The sequence below is a fragment of the Rhea pennata genome, chromosome 2 (assembly GCF_028389875.1).
Source record: "Rhea pennata isolate bPtePen1 chromosome 2, bPtePen1.pri, whole genome shotgun sequence".
NCBI lineage: Eukaryota > Metazoa > Chordata > Aves > Rheiformes > Rheidae > Rhea > Rhea pennata.
In genome coordinates, this window is record NC_084664.1 from 54,444,329 (window position 1) to 54,471,168 (window position 26,840).

General features: G+C 36.4%; 1 protein-coding gene across 1 annotated transcript in view; it reads left to right on the forward strand.

The window, feature by feature from the left end:
• The first annotated feature begins 620 nt into the window (after positions 1–620).
• SEPTIN7 (septin 7) overlaps positions 621–26,840 on the forward strand; it is a 64,107-nt gene continuing 37,887 nt past the window's right edge. The window contains 1 exon segment of the mRNA XM_062568488.1: positions 621–792. Within this exon segment, the coding sequence (XP_062424472.1) occupies positions 621–792 (172 nt within the window).

Here is a 26,840-nt window from a genome sequence, read left to right on the forward strand (position 1 = left end):
CAGGATCACCTCCCTCCACCTGCTGGCAACACTCTTCCCAATGCACCCAAGGAGACCATTGGCCTTCTTGGCCACAAGGGAAAACTGCTGGCTCACCTTGTCATCCACTAGCACTCCCAGGTCTTTTCTCTGCAGAGCTGCTCTCCAGCAGGTCAGCCCCCAGCTTGTCCTGGTGCCTACGGTTATTTTTCCCTAGGTGCAGGACTCTGCACTCCCCCTTGTTGAACCTCAGGAGGTTCCTCTCTGCCCAACTCTCCAGCCTGTCCAGGTCTCTCTGAATGGTAGCACAGCCCTCCGGAGTATCAGCCACTCCTCCCAGCTTGGTATACTCAGCAAACTTGCTGAGGAGGCACTCCATCCCCTCATCCAGGTCACTGATGAAGAAGTTGAACAGGATGGGACCCAGTACTGAGGCCTGGGGGACTCCACTCACCACAGGCCTCCAGCTAGACTCCACGCCACTGATGACGACCCTCTGAGCTCTGCCTTTCAGCCAGTTCTCAATCCACCTCACTGTCCACTCGTCTAACCCACACTTCCTGAGCTTATCTATGAGGATGTTATGGGAGACGGTGTCAAGAGCCTTGCTGAAGTCAAAGTACACGATAACTAAACCAAAAATGAATACAAGCGAAGGAAAGTTACCATCTTTTCCGTTAATCTTTTTTCCCAAATGTTTTCTGATTTAGCAACAGAAGAACCTTGAAGGATATGTGGGGTTTGCAAATCTTCCAAATCAAGTATACAGGAAGTCTGTGAAGAGAGGATTTGAGTTCACACTCATGGTAGTAGGTAAGTTATTTTCTTTGTTCATTTTGAATTGTGAACAATGGAAGTATTTTGAAGTAGTTTTTACAATTCACAATAATGATGTAAATATTTGCTTTGTATGATCTTATTAGCAGGGAAAGACCCATGTTTTCTAGAATTTTAAGTCCTGAATCTTTAAAAACAGCACATGATCTGTTATGTAAGTGGACAAAGAGGAGGAGGAGAATAACAACTGTATAGCTCATATAGCCTAAGGAAAAAAAAAGATTGATGTAGATCTAGGCTGAAAAGTGAAAACTAATATGACATAGTAGGAGTAGTTTGCACTCAGATTTTCATTAAAATAAAAAAATCTGAATTACTTCTACTATTGCAAGCACAACAGGGCAGTCCAGGACCCAAAAGTAAAGTTAATCTTTCCTTGCACATCACCAGTTCATTATGATCCTGCATATCCTGCATTTCCGTGGCCACAAAACTGTGCTACAAAATCAAAGCTTTAATTTAAACAAACCTTTCTAGTTTGTATGGTTGCAAAGAAAACCAAATGTAAACATTGAGCTTCATATGGACTACAGAGAATTTGAAACTACAGTTAGTATGGATGAATAATGCTGCTCATAACAGTTCATTGTGTGTGCTACATATTCCCAATTTATTATCTGTCTTGCTCGGGCATCAGATTTTCCTTTTTTACTTTTCTTAAGTACTTTTGCGGTAAGCATATATGATGGTCAAACAGTTAAAGCATCTTAAACTCTGGGGATAGTGAATTTAAAATCATAAAAGTATGTATTACTGTATCAGTATGTATGTAGTTTGGACAGATAATGCTTTGATGTTTTATCATCAATAACATTCATGTTCTGTGCAGTGATTATGTCCATGTAGTAGGTTACACAGTAGTACTATTGATAGAGTTAAAAATCTAGGTTCAAAATGGTAAAAACACTTGGTAGATAATTAAAATACTAACTCATTGTGCAATCTAGAAAAATTATAAAGTTTGAAGGTTTTCTGGAAGTTCCTTTATATTTGAGCATTCAAGTACATAATTCATTATTTGTTGCAAAACTCTCTTTAGGCTTTAATAAAATTTTGATTTCTGCTATCCACAAAGGAGAAAAGAGGAGGAGGGAGAGAGGGAATGGTCTGTATAATTTTGTAACTGAAAAAAGATGAAAACAGATTTAGTATTTTACCGGAATGGAGTATAACTTGCACTTTAAGTTAGTTAAGTTAAGACACAAAGAGCAGATGCAGTATTAGAACTGTAGAAAGTGTATAATGTTACCATAGTTGTCTTACTCATCTGTAATACAGTCTAATGTAATTGCACTTGGGTGAACTCTAGAAAATAGTGGCTCTTAAGAAGAAAAGTTGGTCTAAAGTTAGACAGAAAATAAGATATTGATCAGAAAACTTTAGTACTGGTTCTATTTTTGGTACCTTGTTTTCTACTTAGACTTTATTTCATTTGTAAGTGTTATTTATGGCCTTGTCAGGAAATTTACAGAGGGAATTGTCAGTAATGTTCTACAGAAAACTATTTTCTAAATTAACAGTTTCTTACCCCTTCTCTCCCTGCTTCTCTCTCCCATCCGCAAACACTTTCTTGAAGTGTAGGAGTGTTATGTATTTGTCTTTGACAATGTGAACACTTCTAGGTATAAAAATCAATCATGACAATTACAGGATACATGCTCAGATGGCTCAGTACATTATTCACTTTTCTGTTTTGTTTTAGTTAACAATTCACCTTCTCAGAGTGCTTGAAAGTGTGTGTTTAACACCTCTAGAAAAAATAATTTTGTTCTGGAACTTCAAAGTGATGCATCTGACAATAGTATGCCTTGATAAGAGACACCTATTTTAAATAATAAGATAAAACAGCTTATTACTGAACACTCTTTATTGCTGAATGCCAAACTGTGATATGCAATTAGAATTTTAGGAATGTACTTATAAGTTGCTGCATTCATGCTTTGTGGTAGTGTGTGCTGACTTGAATTGAGCTCCTTAGTTGATGCTACAATATGGTTCTGTAATCGTAAAGGGAATTATTCATAATTGCCAATTAGGAATTAGAAGTATTAGAATATAGGGCTAATCTGCATATGGTCTCTGCTGGCTGAGTAACAATACTGTATGTATTGTATTAAAATAATATAAAATATTATTTTCTTTCAACTACTGAAAATCGTGTTTGCAGGAGGCGTCCTTCTTACTGTAGACTGCACAATTTCTGGCCTGCTGGCTGTGCTTTATTCATAGATACTTCAATGTCACTATGTTATCCATTTGTTCTGAAGTGAAAAATAAGAAGAAATGCATGTGACTGCTAAACAGATACAAGGAAGAAAACAGATCATATTTGGGTTCTATGATTTCCATGTCTGACTTTTTTCAGATGTTTGTGAGGCTTGACATTGCAGCTAATATATTTCTTCTAAAATTGTTATCCAGTTACTTTGGAATTATCGTTTAAACTTTAATAGATTTGTAGAGTAAGATAACTGGATTCTGCCTTAACGTTTAATATAACGAGTCACTGAATCAGTGTTCTGGGTGACTTGCCAGTGTAGTTGTGCAACCGTACTGACTTGTAGAAACAATTCATTTCTCAGTGGAACTACGTATGGTATTTCACCCTTTGTCACTAAGTAAATATTAAGTACAGCATCCAACAAAATCCATTTTTTTTTCTGGCAAGAATTTTTAGAGGGAAATCAATTTTAGACTGTTATCTAAAATTTTCGTGCAAGATGCATGTTACTCAAGCTGCCAAATTACTGTTTTCATCCTGCAGAAGATGTGACTGTCCATAGTGGTATGTAGTGAAATCACTTGGCTTCCTGTGCTTATATTGTGCAAGAGAAATTGGAGAGTGTTTTCAAAACTGTCTGTCCATAAGGCCTAGTAATTTTTGGATAGCCTAGAGTATAGCTTATAAGACTAGATTCAGGAACTAGGTGCTCTGTAATGGATCTGATCCAAGTTGGTTGGTGATGTAGCTTTGGATGTTGCTGTATTTCAGCAGATTACTGTCCTGTAACTTGATCTTTGGGCAGCAGACCCAGTAAGATCAGTTCATTCAAGGTTTATATTGGTAATGAAACCTTTTTGGTAAATACGGTTACCAATTGCTAAGTGTTCTGGTGTTACATTAATTCTAACTAAAGGGTAAAGTGTCTGTAAAATACACGTATAGCTAAAAGCATCAGTTGAAGTTAAAATATCTTTTTCATATTTAATGTTCTATGAATCATTAAAAAGTTGATCTCGGCAGAAGCTGAGTTTCCTATACCAATGGCCATAGTAAACATTTCAAACAACTCATTAACCATCTGTACTTGCATTTTTTTCCAAATTGTATTGTTTCCTTTTGTAGTATTTTTAAACTTCTTAAGAAAATGAAGACTGAGAAGCCTTTTGTTTTCTGACTTGATCAGCTGTAATTTGGACATTGTTTGGTGTTTTAAATCTTCATGGGACCATAAATTCAACATTAGTCCTATTCTGAAAGGCTAATTATAGTTGCAGTTAAATCACATTGGTTTTGAAAATTGGTTTTGTAGAATAAAAACTAGCAAGTGGCTCCTCTGGAGATAAGGTCAAGTTTACAGTGATTTATATCTTAAGCTGAGTTTGATTCTTGACGCTTTCAAAAGAAGAGGTTTAAATACCATTCTAAAGCAGCTAATTGTGCATCTCAAATATTTAAGGCTTGCCAGTGGAGGAGGTGGGAAGAGGTTCAACTCTGTCAGTTATTTTCTTTGTAATCTTGTGTAATTTCTTCAAGTATAAGATGCTTATTAGAACTCTTGAGAATCCAATGTAAATATTTCATCTGTTTAAAATCAAAAGCAGTCTCCATATTTCTCTGTTGTATCGGGTTTTTTTTTTTTTTTTTTTTTTTTTTTTTGGAGGAAACTGCTTGCCTAAGTAAAACTCTTAAGAAAAGCAAACTTCCAAAAGTAATACTGTCACGATTGGTAGCTTATGGTTAGAGGAAACGCTAATTATGATATGGTAGTTATATCTGTATATTAATATGTTACATTGATATAAGTATTGATGTGTTTTTTCTTGTTTTAGTTGTATTGTAATAAGACATGGGAAAAATGCAGTTACTTTTCACGCTGAATCGGGAAATTCCTCTTCTGTTGTTCTACTGAAATTAATATTGGTAACAGTTGATTTTATCCAAATCAGAAGTAGATGCAGAGTCCTAACTCTTAATTCTTTTTCTCTGTAGACTCTACCTGCTTAAGAATAGTTATTTGGGGTATGTTTGCATAGATCTGTATGCTTTAAGATGCTTACAAGCTTCATGAACCTTATAAGAAGTTGGACTGTTATGTTTGTTTGTTTGTTTTTAAATCTTCTGACTTGAAGTGCAGCAAGTACAGTCAAGTGGCCTTTCAGAGGTCCTTTCTATATGGTTGCGATTTCTTGACCAACTGCTTGGTAGCTCAGTCTGATTCTGAAAGCTGTGTTGAAACCTCTAATGTAGTAGTGTTATGTTTTCTAAATGTTACTTTAGCCTTGTAGGTCACCTGTAGATCACAGCTTAAAGGCAAATGTCATACAGAACTGTGATACTGTGTTTCATTTGTAATTACGTGCACACACTAAAATGCTTTGGTTTAAGCATGAATTTTTGGCCTGGACACAAAGGAAGGGGCTGTATTTTTTGCAAGACTTGGAGTGAAAGCTACTTTAAAGAAAAATAACATACTGATTTTAAAATAGCTTTCTCAGTCACAGAAGAAAGTTTAGATTGGCTTACTGTTAGTATCTTCCAGTGATTGATCATGATCTTATTAGAATTATCCTCAATTTGTTCACTGTCTGGTTCAGTTTATTTAAGTAGTAGCCAACAAGTGTATCACCAGTCTCAGATACTAATGTTGACTTTTTTTTCCCCTCCTAGTATAATAGGGTGGGCTTTTTTTTTTTTCCCCCTTCCCACATAACTGCATTTTAAAGACAGGAACAAAACCATTAAACATATAAGGCAGGATAGGGTTATAATTATGTGTAAAATAACCTGTAGACAGACAGTGCAATTAGTGGATAGCATTTGGGATGTTCCCAGTCTTTGCAGACCTGCTGTGGTTTGAAAAGTCAGTACTCCTCTTAAGATTTCTGTACTGCCCCTACTCTCACAATATCCAAGTATATGTTTGTCCTTTGATATGTCCTTTATATTTGGCTTATTAGTATTAGTGGAGAAACCACTGCAGAATATTCAGTGCCTACCTCAGCCCTTATCTTCAAGGTCTCCAGGCTCTGCTGCAGTACAAATAAAGCTTAAATTAAAACACACTTCAAACTTTGTAGAGAAAAAAAGTACGTTCTGACCTTTGCAGTCAATTCTTAGCTTCTCTAGGCAATGTTATTTCATTATTCAGGTATTGAGCTTTTTCTTTCAGTCAGGGGTATTCACTGGTGTTCATAACTAGGAAACAAAAGCTTCCTAAGGAGAGGAACCAGCAAAGCCTTTGCCTCTATCCTGTCTCCCTACTCTGCTTTTCCCTGTAGCTTTACTTCCTCAGAGTACCTCAATTCCGCTAATTCCCTCATATCTTCTAAAAGCTTGACACCTTTTCCTCTAATTTTCTTCAGTCCTCTGAAAGCTTGATACCTTTTCCTCTATTACCTTGACTGTAGCTCATTTTGAGCTACTTGCATGATAGCTGACTGTCCAGTACTGCTGTGCCAGTTGGCTCACCCAGCGTCAGACCACAGCTTTTCAGCTTCCAGGGTGTCCTTCCTGTAAAGAAAAATACTTGTTTGGGTTCACATGTTGTATAGACACCACTTTTTTTTTTTTTTTTTTTTTTTTTTTTTTTTAATTGTAGTAATAGAAAATTGCAGAGGTGGTTCCCTGAGGAAACTGAATACAAAATTAAGATTTTAAGTTACAAGTGTTTCTTTCACAAGATTAGGAGGTGTCAGCAAAGTAGAGAAATAAGAAAGGTTCTTTGAAGAATTTTGCAACCTTAAAAAAAAAAAAAAAAAAAAAAAACACTTCAGGTACTGGTTCTGTGGATACAGCATGTTCCAGTGATGATCTCTACAGAGCATTAAAATTGTTAGCTTAATAAATATTAACTTATACATAACTGATGAGACAGAAGCAAAATATGTTGAATGCAGGAGAACTGGCAGAGATGAAAAATGAAAGGGACAGAGAAAATTGGTAGAACTCAAAATAGAGCCACAATATTCACAGAGATGAAAGGTTCCTCTAGAATAATTTTTATTGGTGAAGTAATTTCTGACCTATAGCATATCAATCCTGTTCATGGAAGGATATTGATTAAGGTCTTTTGAAAAGGCAAAATAGAAAAATTCTGAAGACCTGTCTGTGGAAAAGTTGGACAGCTATTCAAGATTTGAAAAATCAATAATCTAAATAATGAGCTATTAGTTGGTATTGCATGCTTTTCCACTGGGTTACTTCTAGGTGAAATTTTGCATTATAGACTCATGTTAACTTGACTTTAAACAGATAGCCTTTTTTAATTTTTTATTTTTAATGCAGGGAAACCCAGAGGTTTGCAGGATACTTGCTCCTCTTGCCTCCTTGTTGTATTTTCCTTTGTTCCCTAATTTGGGGGAAAAACCACCCAAAGTCCAAAAGCTGATCCAGGAAGAGAAACTTATTTACATTGATGTTGGAGTTGAAACTTAGTATCACTGAAAGGCAATTAATTTACTGTTTGAATAAATTTATAGTCTAGAAACTATAGCTCTTTGAATGTGCGCTCAAGTTTTTTCTAACTTAGAGTGTTTTTTTTTTTTTTAGTCATTTAAGGTGAAAAAACCATTGTTTTCCATCTTATTTTTTTAAACCCCTTTTAAACATTTCCCTTGCTCACTGTACTGTTGCTCAAATTTACACTGAGGGATGATTAGAGATTCTAATACCAGAAAAAAAAGAAAAAATCATTTTACACTTGCATTGTAATGATCACTCTTCAATTGTCAGTTTTTCATTGTTGCCAATTTACAGCAGTAGGTGGGTTTGCAGTGCTCACTGGGTAGCCTTCAAATAGCCTTTGAGAGAGAGGGAGATAGATCAACTCTTTGGATGCCGGGCTTATTGATTAGATTATATGAAGGCAAACTTCAGTATGGTGTCTCTTCCTGATACCTCACTTAGGCTCGTTCAGTAGTTTACTTCCAGGCATAAAATGCACAGCTGTTTGAGTTCTGACAACTAACTTGAAGTACAAAATATTAGTATATAAAAATATTGTTTTGAGAATTAAGGAAAGATTTTAAAAGCTTTAGTGATTATAATCAACTTGAACTGTTTATTGAATTATTTCAGTTAAAACATGATTTTTATTTATAATTATTTTTATTTCCTAGCAATAGTTTTGATGGAGGGACTTCCATGTGCGTGCATATGAACTCACAAGTTGGCAAAATGCTTCTTAAACCTATTTGTTTTTTGTTTCCTTAAGCAAGTGATAATTTGATTAGAAACATTTTCTCTTGTCCATTTTATGTATCATTTTCTTGTCTGTCTTGTGACAAATGCTATGAATTGTTTCACAGCTATCTGTATTTAAAATTGGATCTCTAAAGGATATTTGGATTAAGCAAATTTCAGTCAAAAAACCTGAGATATTAATACTCTGCATTGTGTAGGTGTCATCTTCACTGTCTTTTCCCAAGTATTGTGGAGTTTTGCAATGTTTATCTGTATAATTAACCCTTTAAGGATTTTAGCCATCTTCATGCCAGCTGTAACTTGTACCGTGTTTTCACATAAGTATTTTTCTCTAACCTGTTTTTATTAGGTTAGCTTAGCAGCTTTTCATTTTAATTCAATGAAAGACTGTCCTTCCATGTTTCACACAGACACATGCATGCATGCAGTTACTCTCTTAGTATTTCATATCTTTCTTTACTTTTGTTAATTACGGTCACCAACAGGAAAAGACCAGATTCAATTTCTGGTGACAGGTTTGTAGATAACAATTTAACTGAAATGAAGTTGGATTTTTTTGATAGAGTAAGAATAGGTCATCACTGGTGTTCTAGTCATGTTATTGCAGATCCTGAGATATAATGGTGTTTTAATGCATTAATTTAAACACATTTTAAAGGAGATACTTAATTGGCATGTTTGCTCCTTACATTGTTTATAAGCTGGTGGACAGCTGTTTGACCCTACCACCAAAAGTCAGCAGGTTGTCCTTGCCTTTGGTGGTACATTGGTATGGTATGACCTAATGTTGTAGCATTGTAAGTAATGACATGTGAGGAAGTCAGGATCACCTCTGCTGTCTGTCATTCCTTAGCCTGCATAATCAGATGCTGATTTACAGCTGGGCTGCTCCTGTGGCTGCCTTTGCCTCCGGTCTGGAGAGAGATTCAAAGTTGTGTTGATTTATTCTTAACCAGATTTGTGTGCTTTAATAGCTTTGCTTTTCTCCCTACTGTACAGATATTTCTTCTTTGGTTACATTTTGCCAAATTTCAGGATCTGAATTACTCATTTTCCTGCGATAAGCTTTCAAGAGCCAGAAGTTAGTTTTTGTATAGATAAATGTATTCAAGTTGAAAATAGTTTGTGTCTTGCTGTTAGCTGAAAATGTTACTCCTGCTTGTTGTATCAGGAAATTCTAACAATTTTATGAATGAATAGCTTAATCTTGTAACTAAAGTGATGTTTTTTGGATAGAGAGTGTTTGTGGGCTTAACTTCCCATTGTAGTAAAGCCACAGTGACCCATTAAATGTGACTTCTCTGATTCAACTCTTCCCTCCATCTGACTTAGCACTAACCAGTACAGGTCCTCACTGTAAATCCATTTGAAGCTGCTAAACTTGGTTTCCAATGTTTGTATGATTGTAGTGTGGCTGTTTTATGCAACCATTTTATTTGAGGCCTGGATGTTGAACTTTTGAGCATGATAGCTGACACGTTAGGTGTTATACAGTAACCTTCTTTGTTTGTTTTTCTGTTTGGATTGTTGTCATCCCCAACTTGCCATGCCAACTTTTCACTATATGTAGTTTTGTTACAAATACCCAGAATACAAATGTAAGAGCTCTTAAACCCTATCTTGAAATGCTGCTACCTTTCTGACAAGATGTGTGTATAAGCTATATTAAATATGTAATGATGTCATTCAACATAGTTCCTTCTTTCTACTAAGCTAGAAGAAAGGAAGTCAGGATCCTCCAAAAAAAACTGATTTCGCCAGCAATTTTGGTTTTGTATTGTTGAAGCTTGGCTGACTCCTTGATAAGGCTTTGAGCTGGAAATTAAGTGGACAACTTGTAACAAAACTGCTGGTGTATCAAAGCTGATGCAATTTGTATTGTTCAGGTACCTCTGTTAATGAAACTTCTGCTGCGAAGACTAGACAAGTGCTTTTCATGGGCCTTATCCAGGAGGGTGGAAATAGCCTATGGCTTGAGTGAATTAAACTATTAGGCTTTCTTAGAATGAGAAGCAGCACAACTGAAGGCTAGAAATACACAAAATGGGGCCTAGACCTGTTTCTTCAGTCTAGTTAGAAACATTTGTCAAATAATCTCAATGTCAGATCAGTTTGTGATGCTTACTTTGTAGTCTGACCAGTTTCAGAGACAGACAGAGCCTAGATCTTATGCATTATGTGCATAAGATATTGCGTGAAAGTCTTTAGTGTTCAGCTTTTACATTTGACTATTTAGGCTTTTTTATATTGTCCTAAAAATAATGAACTAAATGCCTTTGTACAATTTGAACCAAAAGTAGATCTCGTGGAGATGGTAGAAGTTGTTCATGGTTGAAATGACTCCAAAATCTTCATGACTCTAAAATCCTTTAGAGTTTATCTGGCTAAATTTGTGTCCTGATATGCTTTGGAGGTAGCTAATCAGGTGATATTAGACCATTTTGTCTTAGAGATTGATTTTTACTGGCTGAAATTCTTTGGTTCAGCTTCTCATTAACTTGAATTATTTTTTAACTAAAGATTAGGTAGGATTGTTTCAAATGGAAGCTAGAGTTCAATTAAATTGCGTGTAACAGCAATTCTTATTTCAATGGCACTAATTTAGATATGTTAAACAAGAACAACTTTGTCAATATATATTCTTTTTAATGCACTATTAAAGAAAAGATCTTACAGTTAACAAGATAATCAACAATTTTACTCATTTCTTTAGTGTTTTTGAACTGATATTTAATAGAATCCATTTTTATGCCACTGGAAAGCAGGGCAAGAAAGGTTTCCTCATAACTAGTAAGTAAAATGAGCTGATGGTAGATAGAAAGAAACCCTTCCCTGTATTCAAATAACATTGTTTGTCAACACTGCTTATTTAATAGTCTCCTTAAATGGCTGCTGCTGTCTGCTTTAAAAAAAAAAAATCAGTTTCATAAATGTTGAATAGGATTCGTATTTAAAATGAATGGTTTATTAGAAATTAAAAAAAAACCCACTTTGCTAAAGATGAGGTAGTAGTGGTCTTCCCTTGACTGCTTGTTTGTAAGTGGTCTAGTTTGGGTAGATCTTTCTATGGTTAGATTATCCTAAACTTGCTGACTTGAAAAATAAGCACTAAGACTACAGCAGTAACTTTTAAGTAATGTATCTTTACTGACTACAGTTTTTGCATTCCCTTGTTGTATAATCTTCCAGTCTTAGCACTTTCGGGGCAGAGATTTCATACTTTGCTTTGTGTGCTGTTTGTTCTCTGTCCTTCATGCAATGTTCTCCCTCAAGAAATCCATTCATCTTTCCAAGGAAGACTGAAGTTGCATTTCTCATCCATATCCTTGGCTGCAAAACTTTAATTCTCCAGAACCACCTTTGCTATCTGATCAATAAGTGTGGTGTCAGTTTTCATTTGGTCTTTTGTAGACCAAATTAGTTAGCAGACTTGCTAACAGTCTGCTATTGACAGCCAGACCTTTGCAGGTGTACTAGAAGTGAGCCTGTAGTTTCTAGGAAAAGTGTTACATGTTCTAAAATTCTCTTTTTAGTTTTCTTCATAGACATATGTACAACATCAGCCATCAACCTGCTTTTGATTACATGTGAGACTAGCTCTTACCAAATGTTAAGAGTTTAAGAGCCTCCAGCACTTAATTTTCTACCTTTTCTGTAGAGCTTAAACTCTGACACAGTTAGAAAAACTGCAGACTGTGGTGCCTTTTATAGGGGGTTGGATGTACACGCTAAATTTAGATCAGCTGAGACTGCTATATATTTTCTCTTCTGTGAATTTTGCGATGAAATGTCCAATTTTGAAAATGTGTTCTTTCAAGTGATATTTTTGGTGTATTTGCTAGCATTTACAGTGTTGTTCATATGTCCTAAATGTTTCAATAAGTGTTATCAATTTATTCTTATTTATATTTGTTATGAAGATGCTTGAATACATAGCTTCTCTTGCTTCTAATGAACTGTAGCCTTAATTTTCTGTGTCAGATTTTTTTTTCTTTTGGCTTTCTATATGAATCCAGATATTGTATGGCTGAACCATTATGTTAGGGCTTTCCTTGGTGTATTGTGAAGCTCTTAAGTGAGATCGCTTAAAGCGTAGCATAAATAAGCAATTCTGAAATCTTTTTATTGTCCAGTTGAGAAAACAGTACTATAACTAGAAGAACGTTGTTTCTGTTGATGTTTATGTATAGATATATATTTTTATCTTATGCCTTGATTATGTTGTAATGTCTCTGAGAATGGAAGTGCAAGGACCCTGTCTTCACATGCATTTTTGCCTGTTTTGTTCAAGATGCTCTGTTGTAGCACTAGTACCGAGTATATTTAGCATCATTTCTTGCCCTTTAAATTGTAGGTGTTGTTTCTTATATATTAGCTTTTGTGTTGATGTGCTGTGGACCCTTTCCGGAAGGCTTTCTATTATTTACTGTTCAGAAACACCTTTAGCTCTTTCCACGTGTTCTAACAAAGTAACTGCATGTGTCAGAACATACATACAGCTTCAAACTTACCCGCCTGTAGAAGCGAGTGAAGGTTAAAGGTCTAGAAGCTCTTCTGGATGAAAGTAAGAACCTAGTATGCTTGGTGTTAAGATGAGAATATACTGGAAGGGATGACAAACCAGAAGATAAAGGAAACTTGTTTTTACCACCTTGTTTTAAAATAATATAGTCAATTTGGATTTGTGAAGATAATTAGTAATTGACTTCACATGGATTAGAATTTTTTTTTTAATAGAATTGACTGGGACAGGTATTCCTGCTGTGTGCTGCCCTTTTAGTCAGCACGATTTGGTTGATACAAAGTTGAGCGCAGCAGAGGAAGTGAAGCCTTTGGCTGGCTCGTGATAGAGTAAAATGGGACAGCAAGGAGCTGTGGCTCCCAGGAAAGGAACTCTCAGTCCTATCTGCTAATAAAGGACAATTTCTGTTCAGCCTCTCTGCCTGCCATGAGAGGTTCTCAGACAGCATGCTACTTTACTGCCAGGATTTCTGTACTTTTCATAATTCCTGAATATCAAAGCTGTTTGTGACCTCTCTTTGAGTGGACTGAAGTCCTTGCAAATAGAGGACAAGACACACTGGAATCATTCAGTTGAGCGAAGTGGTGGCATTATACAATATTTTCTTAAAAGATCAGGATAAATCATTTCATACTTAACAGATCTGCTCTGTAAATAAACTGTTACGTGAGAATGTTGTCTGTCCTGAGTCTGTAAGTACTGTCCCTAAGATGTCGTGCACAGATGTCCTTTTGAGGATAAGATCCTTTGCTGATGTTCTACTTAAGCTTTTGGGATTGATCTGAATATTGTATCATGCATACCTTTTTATATGCCTATTTTCTTGTCCTTAACTCTTTGATCAGAGGTTTCTCCTTTGCTGTCCTATGTATTAGCTCACTGGGTGTTTCCTCTTGAAGTCTTAAATGTTGTTTTGGACTCACCCTTTCTCTAGTCAAAGTATTGCTATGTAAATTCTGTAATCCTGTGAGTAGCTCTCTTTTTCTAACTTGTCTTATGTGACTCATATCTAACAAAAACTGGCACCTTAAAGGGTAAGTACAAAATCAGTACTTGCAGAGGCATGATACTCCATCCACTTTAAATCATACTATGGATGAACTGGATATTGTCATTTTGAAGTTTTTTTCTTGTTTTTGCCTTGTGACTTGTTGAGAAACTGGGATTTTTTTTGAGTGTTTGACATAACAGATAAATCTGAAGTCTCTGTTTAAAATGATAGATCATAGTAAATCAACCATGTCCAGAACAGCAGAACATACTGGTTTTCTTTTCAGAGCCCGGTATCACTGAGAAGAGTACTGGGATGTGATACTGAAGTGATTCCCAAGCCCTTTGCCTTGCTCAGCTACCTTGAGAGACTTAATGTCACTCTAGAGTTGTAGAGGCCTTCAGTATATGAAAATGGAGAGTATACTCTTTCATAAACAAAAGATGGGTATGGAAATTATGGTTGTGTATTTTGGCAATTTTTGTAGTATCTTACAAAGTAGCAAGGAAACTTGGATTTTTTTTTTTTTTTTTAATAAGTTCCCAACAAAGTGCTGCATTTACTAAAATACAGTAAAATACTATCTTTTTAACTTGCATTTAAGTTTTGGTGCTTTATCCTGCTTTTGAAAGGCTGTGTTTTTTTGAGGAGTTTTTGGTGGTGATCTTTTACTATCTCTGTATTTAATATCTGTATTCTGTTTTGGCAGTATGTGATTTTGTGCACTGTAACTGTGACCTGACTGCTCAAACGTGTTGAAACTATTTTGGCTTGCCCTCCAGAACAGACTTCTTTATATCTCAGTTCTAAGCCTGCTAATTAGTAGTTAGCATTGGTCATAAATCAGAACTAAATACTATTTGTGTGTGCTGTGAATAGTATGGATTAGTAGAGCTTCTGACTTACTACATGAATATTTTTCTTGGCACTTTCTGTTTGAGGATTTATGAAACAGTGTTTGTTCAACAGTGATATTGCTCTGTTAAATTCACTGGATCTAAAATAGTATTTGATCTGTGCTTTGACTTGAATAGTGACCTTAGTAAGAAGCAAGTAAAAGAAAAATTAAAGACAATTACAAAACCACATTGGTGACTTGTTTTAATACTGCTATTTTATTTATAATTTTACATAAAACTTTCATACAAAAAGATTCTCAAGTATGTTGACTTCTTAAGAAGTCTTATAATATGAGATCTTGTGGTGCATAATGATGTGTGACAGATACGAGTGTGTTTGCTACTCACTGGACCATCTTTCCTGTTTAGAGGTATGAGGACAGAGATTACATTAAGTTTCCTCCCGTATGATCCAAAAGTGCTAAATGCGTTTTCTTGGCATGTATAAATGTATGTTTCACAAAGTAGTACTTGGAGAGGTGTTGCCATTTTCTGCAGCTTGTTGCTGTCTATTTAATGGACTAATGCTAGAGTTGTAAATAAAATGTATCCAGTGGATTATAGTATCTCTGAGATTTGAGTAGGAGTGTGGTTACAGAATAACATAGTTTTACATAGGCTGTCTGTGTAATTTCTTGTCCCTGTTTGATAGTGGGCTCAAGTGGTTGCTCCTGAGAATTATTTTTCAAGTTAAAAGGTACTGTCATCATTGGAATATTTCAGTTTTGTCTGTATGTGCGGGAGCCTCTCTGCTCTTCTGTGTGAATCTTGCTGCCTGGCCACCACCTAGTTTTGGTGCGGCGACTCTCAGCTCTTGAGGTTTGCCTTGGTTAGCTGAGAGGAGTAGGGATGGGGATGCACTGCTCTGCTGTAGCTGAAACAGCACTGCTGCACTTGGAGGGTGAAAGAGTAAACAGCCCAACAGAGAGGCTGTGCGTAAGGAGGTCGGAGTCCAGAAGCAATTAATACAAATACATATGAAATATGACTTAAGGGGAAAAAAAACTGTTATGGATGTGTTCCTCTTTTAAATTGGTGATTACTAATTCAAAAGCCTACTTCGGTCCCTTCCCTGAGTGTAGGAAGTGAGACCCTTATGTTCTGAGGAAAAGGGAAATTTATGGTTCAATCCACAAAGGAAACAGAGACCTGCCTGTATGGCTGGATCTTCTCTCCAGTAAAATCTTTCAGATAACTAAGGCTGGAGTGATCAAGCAAAACTCATGGTTCCTCTCACTGAGGACAAATGAGCTTTTATATTTTACAGTTGGTGTCATTTGGCTGATCAGTTAGCACTAGTGTTACTGGCCGCCAAGTAACACTTACGGTTCTGGCCTGGCCAAATCACGTGTTAAATGGTTACATCTATAGCGGAGTTTTAATTCAGATCTTAACTTCGTTATTGAAGTGCATCTTTGTATTGTTCCGGTTTAGTGTGCTTTCATTCACATCACGGAGCAGTCTTGCAGTGTGTGAACTAGATTTCTTTCAGATAAAACTAAACCAGAAGATGCTGTCTGTGAATGCACCTAGTGGATTCCAACTGCCAATGGGCAATCAGTCCGTCTGGTTTGAAGCTTATGTTGAAGAGCATTTTTCTGAGGAAGAAAAGAAAGAGGAACTGAGGTAATTGCTTGGGAGGAAGTGACAGATGCTGGTATGTAGAAAACCACACCTAGTTCTGCTGGTTATGGAGCGGATGATAAAATAACAATATACAAAACTTCTGAACAGTTCTGTTGCAATAAAGCCCATATTAATGCTTTACAAATGCAGACAAATTTCTGAGCATCGCCATTATTCCAGTAAAAGCATAAACTTGACCTTAGGTGTTATCTGATTGTTTGGTTCTTGTAGCACAAGTTTCTATTTAAATTTTGCAGTGCTTGATTTATTCTTGCACTTAGGAAGGAGTCTGCTCTCTGTTAAGTGATAATGAATTCTTTAAAAAGAGGAAAAAGTAGATTTCTACTAGGAAATTTTAGACATCTATGTGTTTTGTGTAGAAACTCTGAAAATCCACAAAAGCTCATTACAAACTTGACATGCAGACTGTAAGCTCTAACTTAACCATTTTGAGGAAAAAACACTTTAGTATTATTCCATAATGTTATTGTCTTATTTTTCATTTTTGAAAACACAAGTTTGTGAGGTGAAGAGGAGGAGAACTGGAGGCCTAAGTCAGCATTCCTAAAGTTATTTTGAATAGTTTATCTATTATATTGTAATTGGCTGTTTGAGCCTCTCTGTTCCCCCTGGCATCGAGATAAGGGTTACTGGTTCACTACTCTTTCAGAGATGGTGGTGTCAACTGGTGCTCTTCTGGAGCATTTAGGTCTATAGCACTGGTATGCGCAGGCCTGGCTTGATGCAACTTAATGTTGAGTGCTGAAGACAGGGCAGTAAAAGGTGGTATGGTTGCAGGTTAGGAGTTTGGGGGGAGTGTTTGGAGTTTAGTGGTTTTTGGACCTCTCCCCACCCAGTGAAATTGACTGAACAACAACAACAAAAAAACCTCTATAGCCTGAATATCTCCCAGCATTTTATGCAATCTTACATAAGCCTCATTAAATTGAACTAACCAGAATAGTTCTGAGCACTTTTACTGATAAATTGCTTTATCAACTGATGCAAACTTGACACTTGTAAGAGCTTCAGACTTTCTGATCTTAATGCTGTAAATGTGTAGCCTTGTTGTTTAGCATAGAAAGATAACAAGCCTTCAGCAGATCTCCAAGAGCTAGGTTTGCTTTTCCTAATGAAGAAGTTGGCAAATAATTCTTTCTACTCTCTCAAGGATTGTGGATTATTAGTAATTTTCTTTCCTAATGGTTCCTGTTCATAACATTTGAACATGGGCATTAAAGCATTGAAAAAGTATGCAGGAAGTTTGGTGTATCTGTAGTAGACTTGAAATTGTTCAGAATGTGTACTGGATAAAAGTCATTAGAGAGAGACAATTGTAATGATCTTTAAGAAAAGATCCTAATAGAAAAATGAAAGGGGTGAAAATCTCTTTAAAATCTGATCAGTAAGAAAGATGTGACTTTTTTGTGCTTCTGTACAAATACAGTCAAATTGACATGGCTTTGAACACTCTTGGCCTGATCTGAAGTATCAAATTTAGTGATTGGGTATTTTACATCTGTTATCAGAGGCACTGTAGCTGAAAAGGTCCTTTGTATTTCTTTCTGTGCTGCAGCTATTACTGTTGTCCAACTGCCTTAAAGATCTGCATGTAGCTTTTTATGGACTGTTTAGATTTCTGAATGTTTCTAGGTAACACTTCGGTTCCCAAAAAAAAAAAAAAAAAAAAAAAGAAAGAAACCCAAAACCCTACCTTTACTTTGGGACTGAAAGAAGCCATCCAAGTCACTCTGTGTAGTCTTTCTCACTTGTAGGCAGTTTCATTGCAAGTAGCCCTTTTTTAAAATTGTTGCAGTGAAGCTTTCAAATTAAAACTTGTAGGAGATTTTTTCTTTATCTACTCTTTACCAAGTAGAACTGATTTGAGGACTTGAAGGAGTGACAGGTTAAAATTGGTTATTTTTGAAGAGATTTTTTAACTCGGATCTTTAATTGACTCAGATCTTTAAATGGGTTACTATTGAGAAATATAGATGGGCACATTTTAGAAAACATTTTGACCCAGAAATGTGTCAGCTTTGTTTAGGCTTTCGGGCATATATTAAGCGGTGGAAATGACACAGTTTAGTATCATGATGTGGTGGAAATGACACAGTTTAGGATCATGATGTGGGGGGAAGGGGAAGCTGTCAAATTAAAAAAGAGACAAGAGAATGTATTTTCTACTCTTCAGGCAGGAGGTTCCTTCTTTTCCAATAATCACAACATTAGCTAGCAGAGAAGGATTTCCCCTGCCCCTCCCAAGCTTTTCTATGTACTCAGAAGAAGAGGAGCACCCTCTTCTTGCAGGGCTGCCTAGCAGATTGAGAGGAAATAGAATATTGTAAAGTGTAACTCTGGTAGGAAACGTGGCAAGATATTCCCAACTGTGATCAAATCCACTGCCATCTCCGTATCTGAACTATCTCTGGAGCAATTTAGGCCCATAATTTAAATTAAATATTATCAGGATGAGGGATGGATGGATTTGTTTGCTTAGTGCTTGCTTTTTTTTTTTTTTTTTTTTTTTTTTTTTTAAAAAAAAAACTTTTCATGGAGACTTGGAAGGAAAGATAATGTGATAATGTTTTGGAGAGTAATAGCGATAACTTTGATCTTATTTTAGAGTAGAGGTGGGTTTAGGTAAAACTTCTTTTTAGAATTTAGCTTGAAATACATAATGTGAGAAGGATGTATGTTGCAATTGTTTGTAGTGAGTTTATTTTGGAGAAGAATATTCTAGGGAGGGTAGGGGGCTTATTGATGTATTTTATAATGCAGCTCAGTGCAGCTGGGGAGCAAATATTTTTTGCTAAACTCTAAATCTTGCCTGAAACCATTTTCCATAGCATTCTGATTGATTTTTTTTTCTGTGGGATTATTTAACTTCAATATAATTACATGCCAAGGTGACTAGTACTGCTTTGCCTGTGTGATATCCAATTTGAACTCAGTTCACTTGTCTGTCCTTGTTTTCCCTCTTATTGGTCTGTTCATGTTTTCAGTGTTCAGATGTTCCATTCAGAAGCAGTATAGATTGGGGCTGTACTACATATATGTTGTTTTCAGATGCAGCCAATTTTTTTAATTGAAATTTCCTTGTACTTTTTTAGAAGCCTTTCCAACTGTCCCTTCTCCTAATCCTTTCCTCTACCCCCAGACCCAAACCCTGTTATTTTTTTATTGATTCTGGTGTATGCCTGCATGCTGATTTACCTTTTGATGAATATTCATGTTATATTTATCTTACAGTGCAACATGACTGCTGAATATGGTTTCTTGCTTCTCATTCCCTTTCTCTTATCTTACTTCATTAGGGCTTTTTGGTGATCTGAACTTGGCTGTTATCTTGCCTTTAGTACTTTTGAGAACTGAGTAACAGTGCACATATTCAGATACAAAATTTTGCCTTTTTTTCATTATGGTAAGTTAGAACAATAATTCACTTTACTAAAATTGTTAAAGTTTTCATTATACAAGGCTGTTGACTACAATGACTTGCTTTAGCTATATCCTTTGAATATAGCTAGGAAGAATTCAGAATTACATCTTTGGTTTCAGATTTGTTGGAATTTATTAGAATTACGGTTCCTTATCTCATCTGGTTGCCTTTTTCATATTGATGCTAGTGGATTCTTTGGACAGGGCTCTTCTTCCACTAACCAATCTAAGGTGGCAAACTGTCTTTTTCTAGTCCTCCTTTGAGCATTTTAATGCTGTAGTGTGACTAGCATTAAGTCCACTGGAAAATTAGAACTGCTGTCTCCAAGATCACTGGTTCATTTGAGAGATTTTTGCATTGGAACATGCAACAACAATTAACACTGCCATCCTTAATGGATAAAATGCTGTGCAGAAAACCACTTTTTAATGTGGTATTACAGTCAGGATTAGACTTGTTTGTTCAGTAATTTCCATGTGTGTGTGTGTTCCCCCCCCCCCAGCCCTTCAATAATTGCACATCAAAAACCTGTAAAATCTAAATGGATATTTTCACTTTGGTACTATGCGCTTATTACCATTTTTCAAAAGCAAGTTACTGACTTTCAGGACAATGAGACTTGAGTACTTTTTGTTGCAAAAATTTTGAATTTTTTTCTTTTTTATGAAAAAATAAAAAGGAAAAAATAAAATTTTGCGTTCCATATGTGATTATCTTTTAGTTTCTCTATAGAGAGAGAAATGAATCTCTGATTCAGTTTTATTTACAGTTACTGGAATTCGCATTGCACTATTTGTTAGTACAGTGGCAACCTTTTGAAGATGCTTGGATGAGAAAGTTCAGTTGACTCAAAGGATGCCAGTTGCTTAAGTGGGACTACAGAAATGATTATCTACAATTTTAAAGTATTTAAAGAGATTTGACGCCAGAGGCATTTACAAAGTGTTGCTGTGGTTTAATTAGAGAAAAAATGTGATCTAAAAATAGTAACTGTTCCCTTAGGCTGTAGCTCAGACTTTACCCTGCCATCTATGCTGCTCTGAAAGAACTAATGGTGCTAGGCACAAATTGAATTAGTGTGAATCTAACTGGAGAGTTTTCTGGGAGCAGCAAGAAAGGTTAATCTTCAGTCAGGTTGCACCATGATAAAAAAAACTTCTGTCAGCATAGAGAAAGGGTGGCATGGAAGCTGAGACTTTTTTTTTTTAAGTGTCAGTATTGGCTGATATGACTTAGGTTTTTGGTCAGTTGTTGCAGAAACTTGTCAGAATGAACTTCAGCTCTATTGGATTTACATGGTTTAGTTTTGGCTACAAATCTTCAGTTTACAGGTTAGCAACTATATTACAGTGGTTGTCGTGAAGATTCTACTTTTGAGATACTTTTTTCCTTACAGGAGTTTAAGTCCTCTATAATTGGAAGAGCAGCTTATCCTATGGAAAATTTCATGTTAAAAATAGTAAACGAAACTAAGTATAATTGATTCTGTAGGATATCATTTAAAAAATATTTCTAGGTAGATGTTCAAAAACTGTGTTTTTTGGTCTCAGTAGCTAGCTGCCTAAAATTTTTGAAAGCTCGTAGGAGGAGGACAAACTGTAGCACTGTCTAGTTGAAGTCGTGCATCAGACTAGTTGCTGCTAATGAATGCCTAATACATGTTTAGGTAACATGCCTTTGAGGTTAACGTCATGAAGCTCATAAAAAGGAAGTGTAAAGACCTGCACCTGGCAGGAAGTAACCCCATGTACGAGTACAGGCTGGAGCCTGTACCAGCTGAACCAGTCAGCTCAAGAGCAGCTTTTTGGAGAAGGACCTGGTGTCCTGGTGGAAAACAAGGTGAATGTGAGCCAGCAATGCGTCCTTGTGGCCAAGACGACCAATGATGTCCTGGGCTGCATTAGGAGGAACATTATCAGCAGGTCGAGGGAGGCCCTTCCCCCCTAGTCAGCACTGATGAGGTCACATCTGGAGTGAAGGATCCAGATGTGGGCTCCTAGTACACAAAAGACATAGACTTGCCAGAGCAAATCCAGCAAAGGGCCACAAATATGATTAAGGGACTGGAGCACCTTTCACATGAGCTGATGCTGAGAGAGCTGGGAATGCTCAGCCTGCGAAAGAGAAGGCTCAGAGGAATATTATCAATGTGTATAAACATCTGAGAAGAGGATGTCAAGACAATGAGGCCAGACTCTTCTCAGTGGTGTGCAGTGACAGGATGAGAGGCACTGGGCACAGACTGAAACACAGGAAGGTTCATCTGAACACAAAAACCACGTCTTCTCTGTGAGGATGATTGACCACTGGAACAGGTTGCTTAGAGAGGTGATGGAGTCTCTACCCTTGGAGATGCTCGGAATCCAGCTTGACACATGCTGTAGGTGACCCTGCTTGAGGTTGGACTAGGTGATAGTTGGACTAGGGGTCCGTTCCAGCCCAAACTATTCTGTTGAAGCATTAATTGGTGCAGTTGCCTGGTCCAGTGTAGGATGAAGACCAGTCTTTGTTCCATGTTTTGTAAGTAAACTATCAATTTTATAAATAACATGCTATTTGACATAGAAGGAGTTTTGAGTTTAAATAAATTGTTTAGGATATACATTTCAAACTGGAGACATTATTTGGATATGGAAATCTTTCTTGTATGTATTTTCAAGTGACTCCCTAAGTTTTCATTAAGTGAGGGACTTTCACGTGTTTTAAATAGTAAATAACTATTAATCAAATCTGTCTTTCATTGGACTTGAAGCACAAAAGCTTGTTTGATTGATCTGTTTGTTTGGGTGCAGAGGGAACACTCAATAGTCAAAGGCAGGTTTTTGAGGATGGCATGTGGGAAATGGGAAGCTTTTGCTGTGGAAGACCAAGATAAGACTTTAACTTTCGACTTGGATTTTTCAGTTGAAATGAACTGAAAATCTGTACTACTGCAAAGCTGATACTCTAACATCCAGAACATTAGGATATAGAGATTACTGGAATTTTTAATGTACTCCTAGCTGTACAGAAGTAAATAGTTCAAAATTGCCAGTGAAACCCAGGGCCTTAGAATAGCATAAACACTGGAACAGGAGATTCATTCAGATTTTTGTTACATTTTATGTTATGAAGAAAAAAAAAAAAACTTTAAGGGATGCTGTTACTCTGTAGTGGAGGAGAAATAGCAAGATTTTTTCTTATTTTAGGTCTTGGAGACATACATTGCTGACAAAACTGTGGAATATTTCCAGAGTTGCTAATTTAGAGGAAACTGACTCTTAGCAAGTATTTTCTCACCACTTTTGTTTTGCATCAGTGCCAGACATAGCAGAAACCAATAGCTGACCACTCAGCAGACAGAGAGAGGAGAGAGGATGTCAAATTTGCCTTAACTTGTTGGGTTTTCTTTTTTATTACATTGTATTTGATTAAATGATGTAAGAATTTGCATGAGAACACACTTTAAAAAATGTATTCTTATTTTCTGTTTGTCCAAACTTATATTACGTCCTCACCTGTGGCAAAGTGCAAGCCCAAGGACTTCTCTAATTCTGCTTTCTTGGCTCTGGGCTGCATCTTCCCTCGCTGTCAGGAATTCCAAGAGGAATGCTGGTCTGCTTTCCAGATCTGTCTTTCACACTTCCATTGCAAAACATAACCAGCACACTAGATAGGTCTCATGATAAGGTGATACTGTCAGATATATCTACTTTCCTTTCAGCTTTCTAAATGTATGCTCCTGTTGTTGGCTACAAATGGCTCCGTTTTCCTCTAAATATTTAGTAGAAAGCTAAATAGTGGTGGAGGCCAGGTGGAAGCAATGACTTAGCATTTAAGCAAAATAAATTTTTCTCACCATATTAAAAAAGATGTAATCTTGATGACAGAAGCTTATATCGACTATTTCAGCTTAGTTACACCATCATTATAGAAGGATAACTCATTTTATGGTCTAGCTTGCTTATGAAAAGAAAGGCATGTAACTGCCCCAAATATTTAAGTATCAAATTAGTGTATTTTGCCAAGATTATGTAGAAGTGATGGCATCGTTTCCAGCAGAACACATTTTTGATCATTTTGATCATTGTTTTAGTAAGACCAAACTAAATGTTGAGCAGTTTCATTAAAATCCCTCCCCTTTATCCTAACCTGCAGATGACATTGCTTTGACTCTTCAGTCCTTATTGGCACAAAATAGTATCAATGGGATAAATTTGCAGACTCTTGTAAAGGAAGCTATTTGTATCCTCTTCTTGTTCCTTGAGCTCATTGAATGTCTTGTCCTGACATTGTTTCCTGTGTGGCATCTGCAATATGAAATGCTTACAAAGCCATTTAGAGGAGAAGGCTTTGAGAGGGAAGTCTTAAGATGTTAAAAGGATTTTGACCAGCACTAGAAATCTGAGTCTAGTCTTCTAACGGACTTTGTGCGTTGATTTAAAAGCAGAACATTCCATCTGGGATATTTCCAGAGCATTCGGCACTTAGGTACAAACACAATCAAAATTACTGGAAATAATTTACAAGGGAAGCAGCTAACACAATGTTGAGTAAGTCAGTCTAGGTGCTCTTTGTAGATTTACGCAGAAGGCTTTCATTATTTTTGTGTAGATTAAAATCTGTTTCCTTCTTGTCCTCTTGAAGTTTCCTTTGATACCATGAACTTAAACTGTTGCTTAGTTGTATATGTGGGTTTTTTTTTCCTTTTTTTTGTTTTGTTTTAAACAAAACAGCTCAAGCTTAACAAAGTTACTGCAAGCACAACATCTCTGGAGGTGAAAAAAACAGTACAGATATAGGATTTGCATGTTAAAGAAGGTATAATATGCATCATTTCATCCCACTTAAAAAGAAGTATTATAAAGCAACCTAGGCAAAGGAGGAAAGCATGGAGCGTATTAGGCAGAGCAGTATTCAGTCTCCAGAAATGAAGTGCTTGCAATAAGTTACAGTTGCAGCAGTTACAGTTGTGTTTTTTTCCCAAATAATGAAAGATCTTAATGTTGTTCTAATCTGTGATCTGTGGACTAATACACCTTTAGTTCCTGAATTAGCAGATGTTAGAAATTACTGGAAAGTATTTCTAGTCTATACAATGAGTCATGAATAGTAATGTACAGATAAAAAGTTACTGTCTTCTTCATCTTTTCTTTTCTGAATTCATATTATTGGGAGATTTGTGATTGTACTCACTGCCATATGTGTTTCCAGAGAACAAGTCTAACTCTGCAGCTTTATCTCTAGAGGCACAGTTCTTCCAATCCAAGAAACAGTGTTCTCAGATGTATGCTTTCTTAGTTTTAAAAGAAAGCAATCCTCCTTTAGTGTCTTTCACATTTTCCTCTCTCCTCCCATTTTTTTCATTTTAGACTAATATTTTTTAATTTTAGTTTTATGAAAGCTCTTTATTTTGCTGCCTGTAAAGTCTGTGGAAATTCAAGGTGCATGCTGGCTGCAGGGTTTATCCAGAGAAGACTGTTATCCTGGAGCTCTGCATTTCTACATTTTTCAACTGAATCCCCCAGCCAGTTATTTCACGAATCAGTCATGTTCAGGTTTTTCATTTAGGTCAATTTTGACAACTTTTTGTTATTTGCAGTATCTTTGCAACCACATTGCAGCATGACTATGGCACACTCAGCCATAGGAATTAGTTTTCTTTCAACAAGCCTAGAAAACAAAGCCAGGTAAGGTCTGACAGGCTTGAACTGCAAACACTAGTTGTGTGCTTGCAATATCATGTGAGCTTGGAAACTGAAGCTCATATTGTCCCATTTGCTATTGCTAGTACTAGATTTGAGTGGACCAAAGGTGTGTGTGGGAGTTACCTGTAGTCATGTTGAAAAACACAATGAAGAGAAACTGGTGATTTTACTACGTTGATTTTGGTACACTAGAACTTCTCTGTGCTGAAAACTTGCTTCCTTTGCCTCATGTTCAATTAAATATGTTATCCTAGTAAAATGTCTACTTTGCAGACAAACTGTTTATCAGGATCAAAGCTTATATAGGTATTAAAGCAAAAGTGACTTTCTAGTGAAGTGCCACAGACTTTGGCTGTATGAATTGTCAGTGCTTGTTCTGTTGTGAAAAAGAGATCTAGTTTTACATGTAGATTTTACATTTAGCCCCTCCTTTCTTTGGAAGCCTGTAGATTTGACTTACCTCATCTGTCTGGTGTTGACTTTCCCTCCTTATCCCATCCTTAAGCCCTTAACGCCCTACTTTGCTGGATCGCTTCTTGCCTCACCATGTTGTGTTAATCATGGTGCAAATAGTGGGTTGGGAGTAGGGTACTGTTTTGTGTGACAGCAGCCAAATCCTAATCTGTTAAACTGCTGTTCCATGGCTGTTTTAATCTGTCTGTCATAGAAAGCTAGAATCACTTCTGCTTTGATTGAAAATAATACTGCTTTTAAGACACTACTTTGAGTCTGTTAGCATATTCTTCTGCAGTCTTTGCCTTCCCTTCTTTTAATGGATTTTCTGAATAATTTAAATGGCACCTTTAACCAGAATAATATGCCAACAGTCTGTCTCCAGTTGATGCACTTAAATTTTAAATTTTGCTCAAGGAAAATTGATGAAACTGTGTTACTGTGTGCTGAATATCAGTATTTTGTTGTTGATGCAGCTGCTGATAGGCAAAAGCGAGTTTGTCTCCAGTATACTTCCTTACTACTATGTTTCATTAGGATCAGCTTTGAGGATCTAATATATATTACTTCTATAAATTAGATCAGAATTTATGAAGTGGCGGAGCTTCAGCTCTCTTCCCTTTATAAACATTAAAAAACACAAGTTAAATGTTTGCAAGATGTCACTCAACGCTGTCCTGCATGAGGCTGTAGATGTGTGGAAGGAGCTGTGGAACACAGTTCAGTTCCCACTCCTCATTTCAATAGTTTTTACTGCATGTCCTTGTATGTTTATCAAAATGAGAGTTCATTTTTTTGTGGAGTGCTGAAGACAAGAACTGGCCTTTATGAAAGGTTATAAAATGAAACTTAAAAGCATTTTTGTAGTGTCTGTTTTGTGCTCATAATCTGTAATGACATGGCAGAGCATCTCTGCTGCCTTGAGAGGACTCTTCCTTCTGACCATTAGGTATATTTTGGTGTTCTGTGCATTTCTCT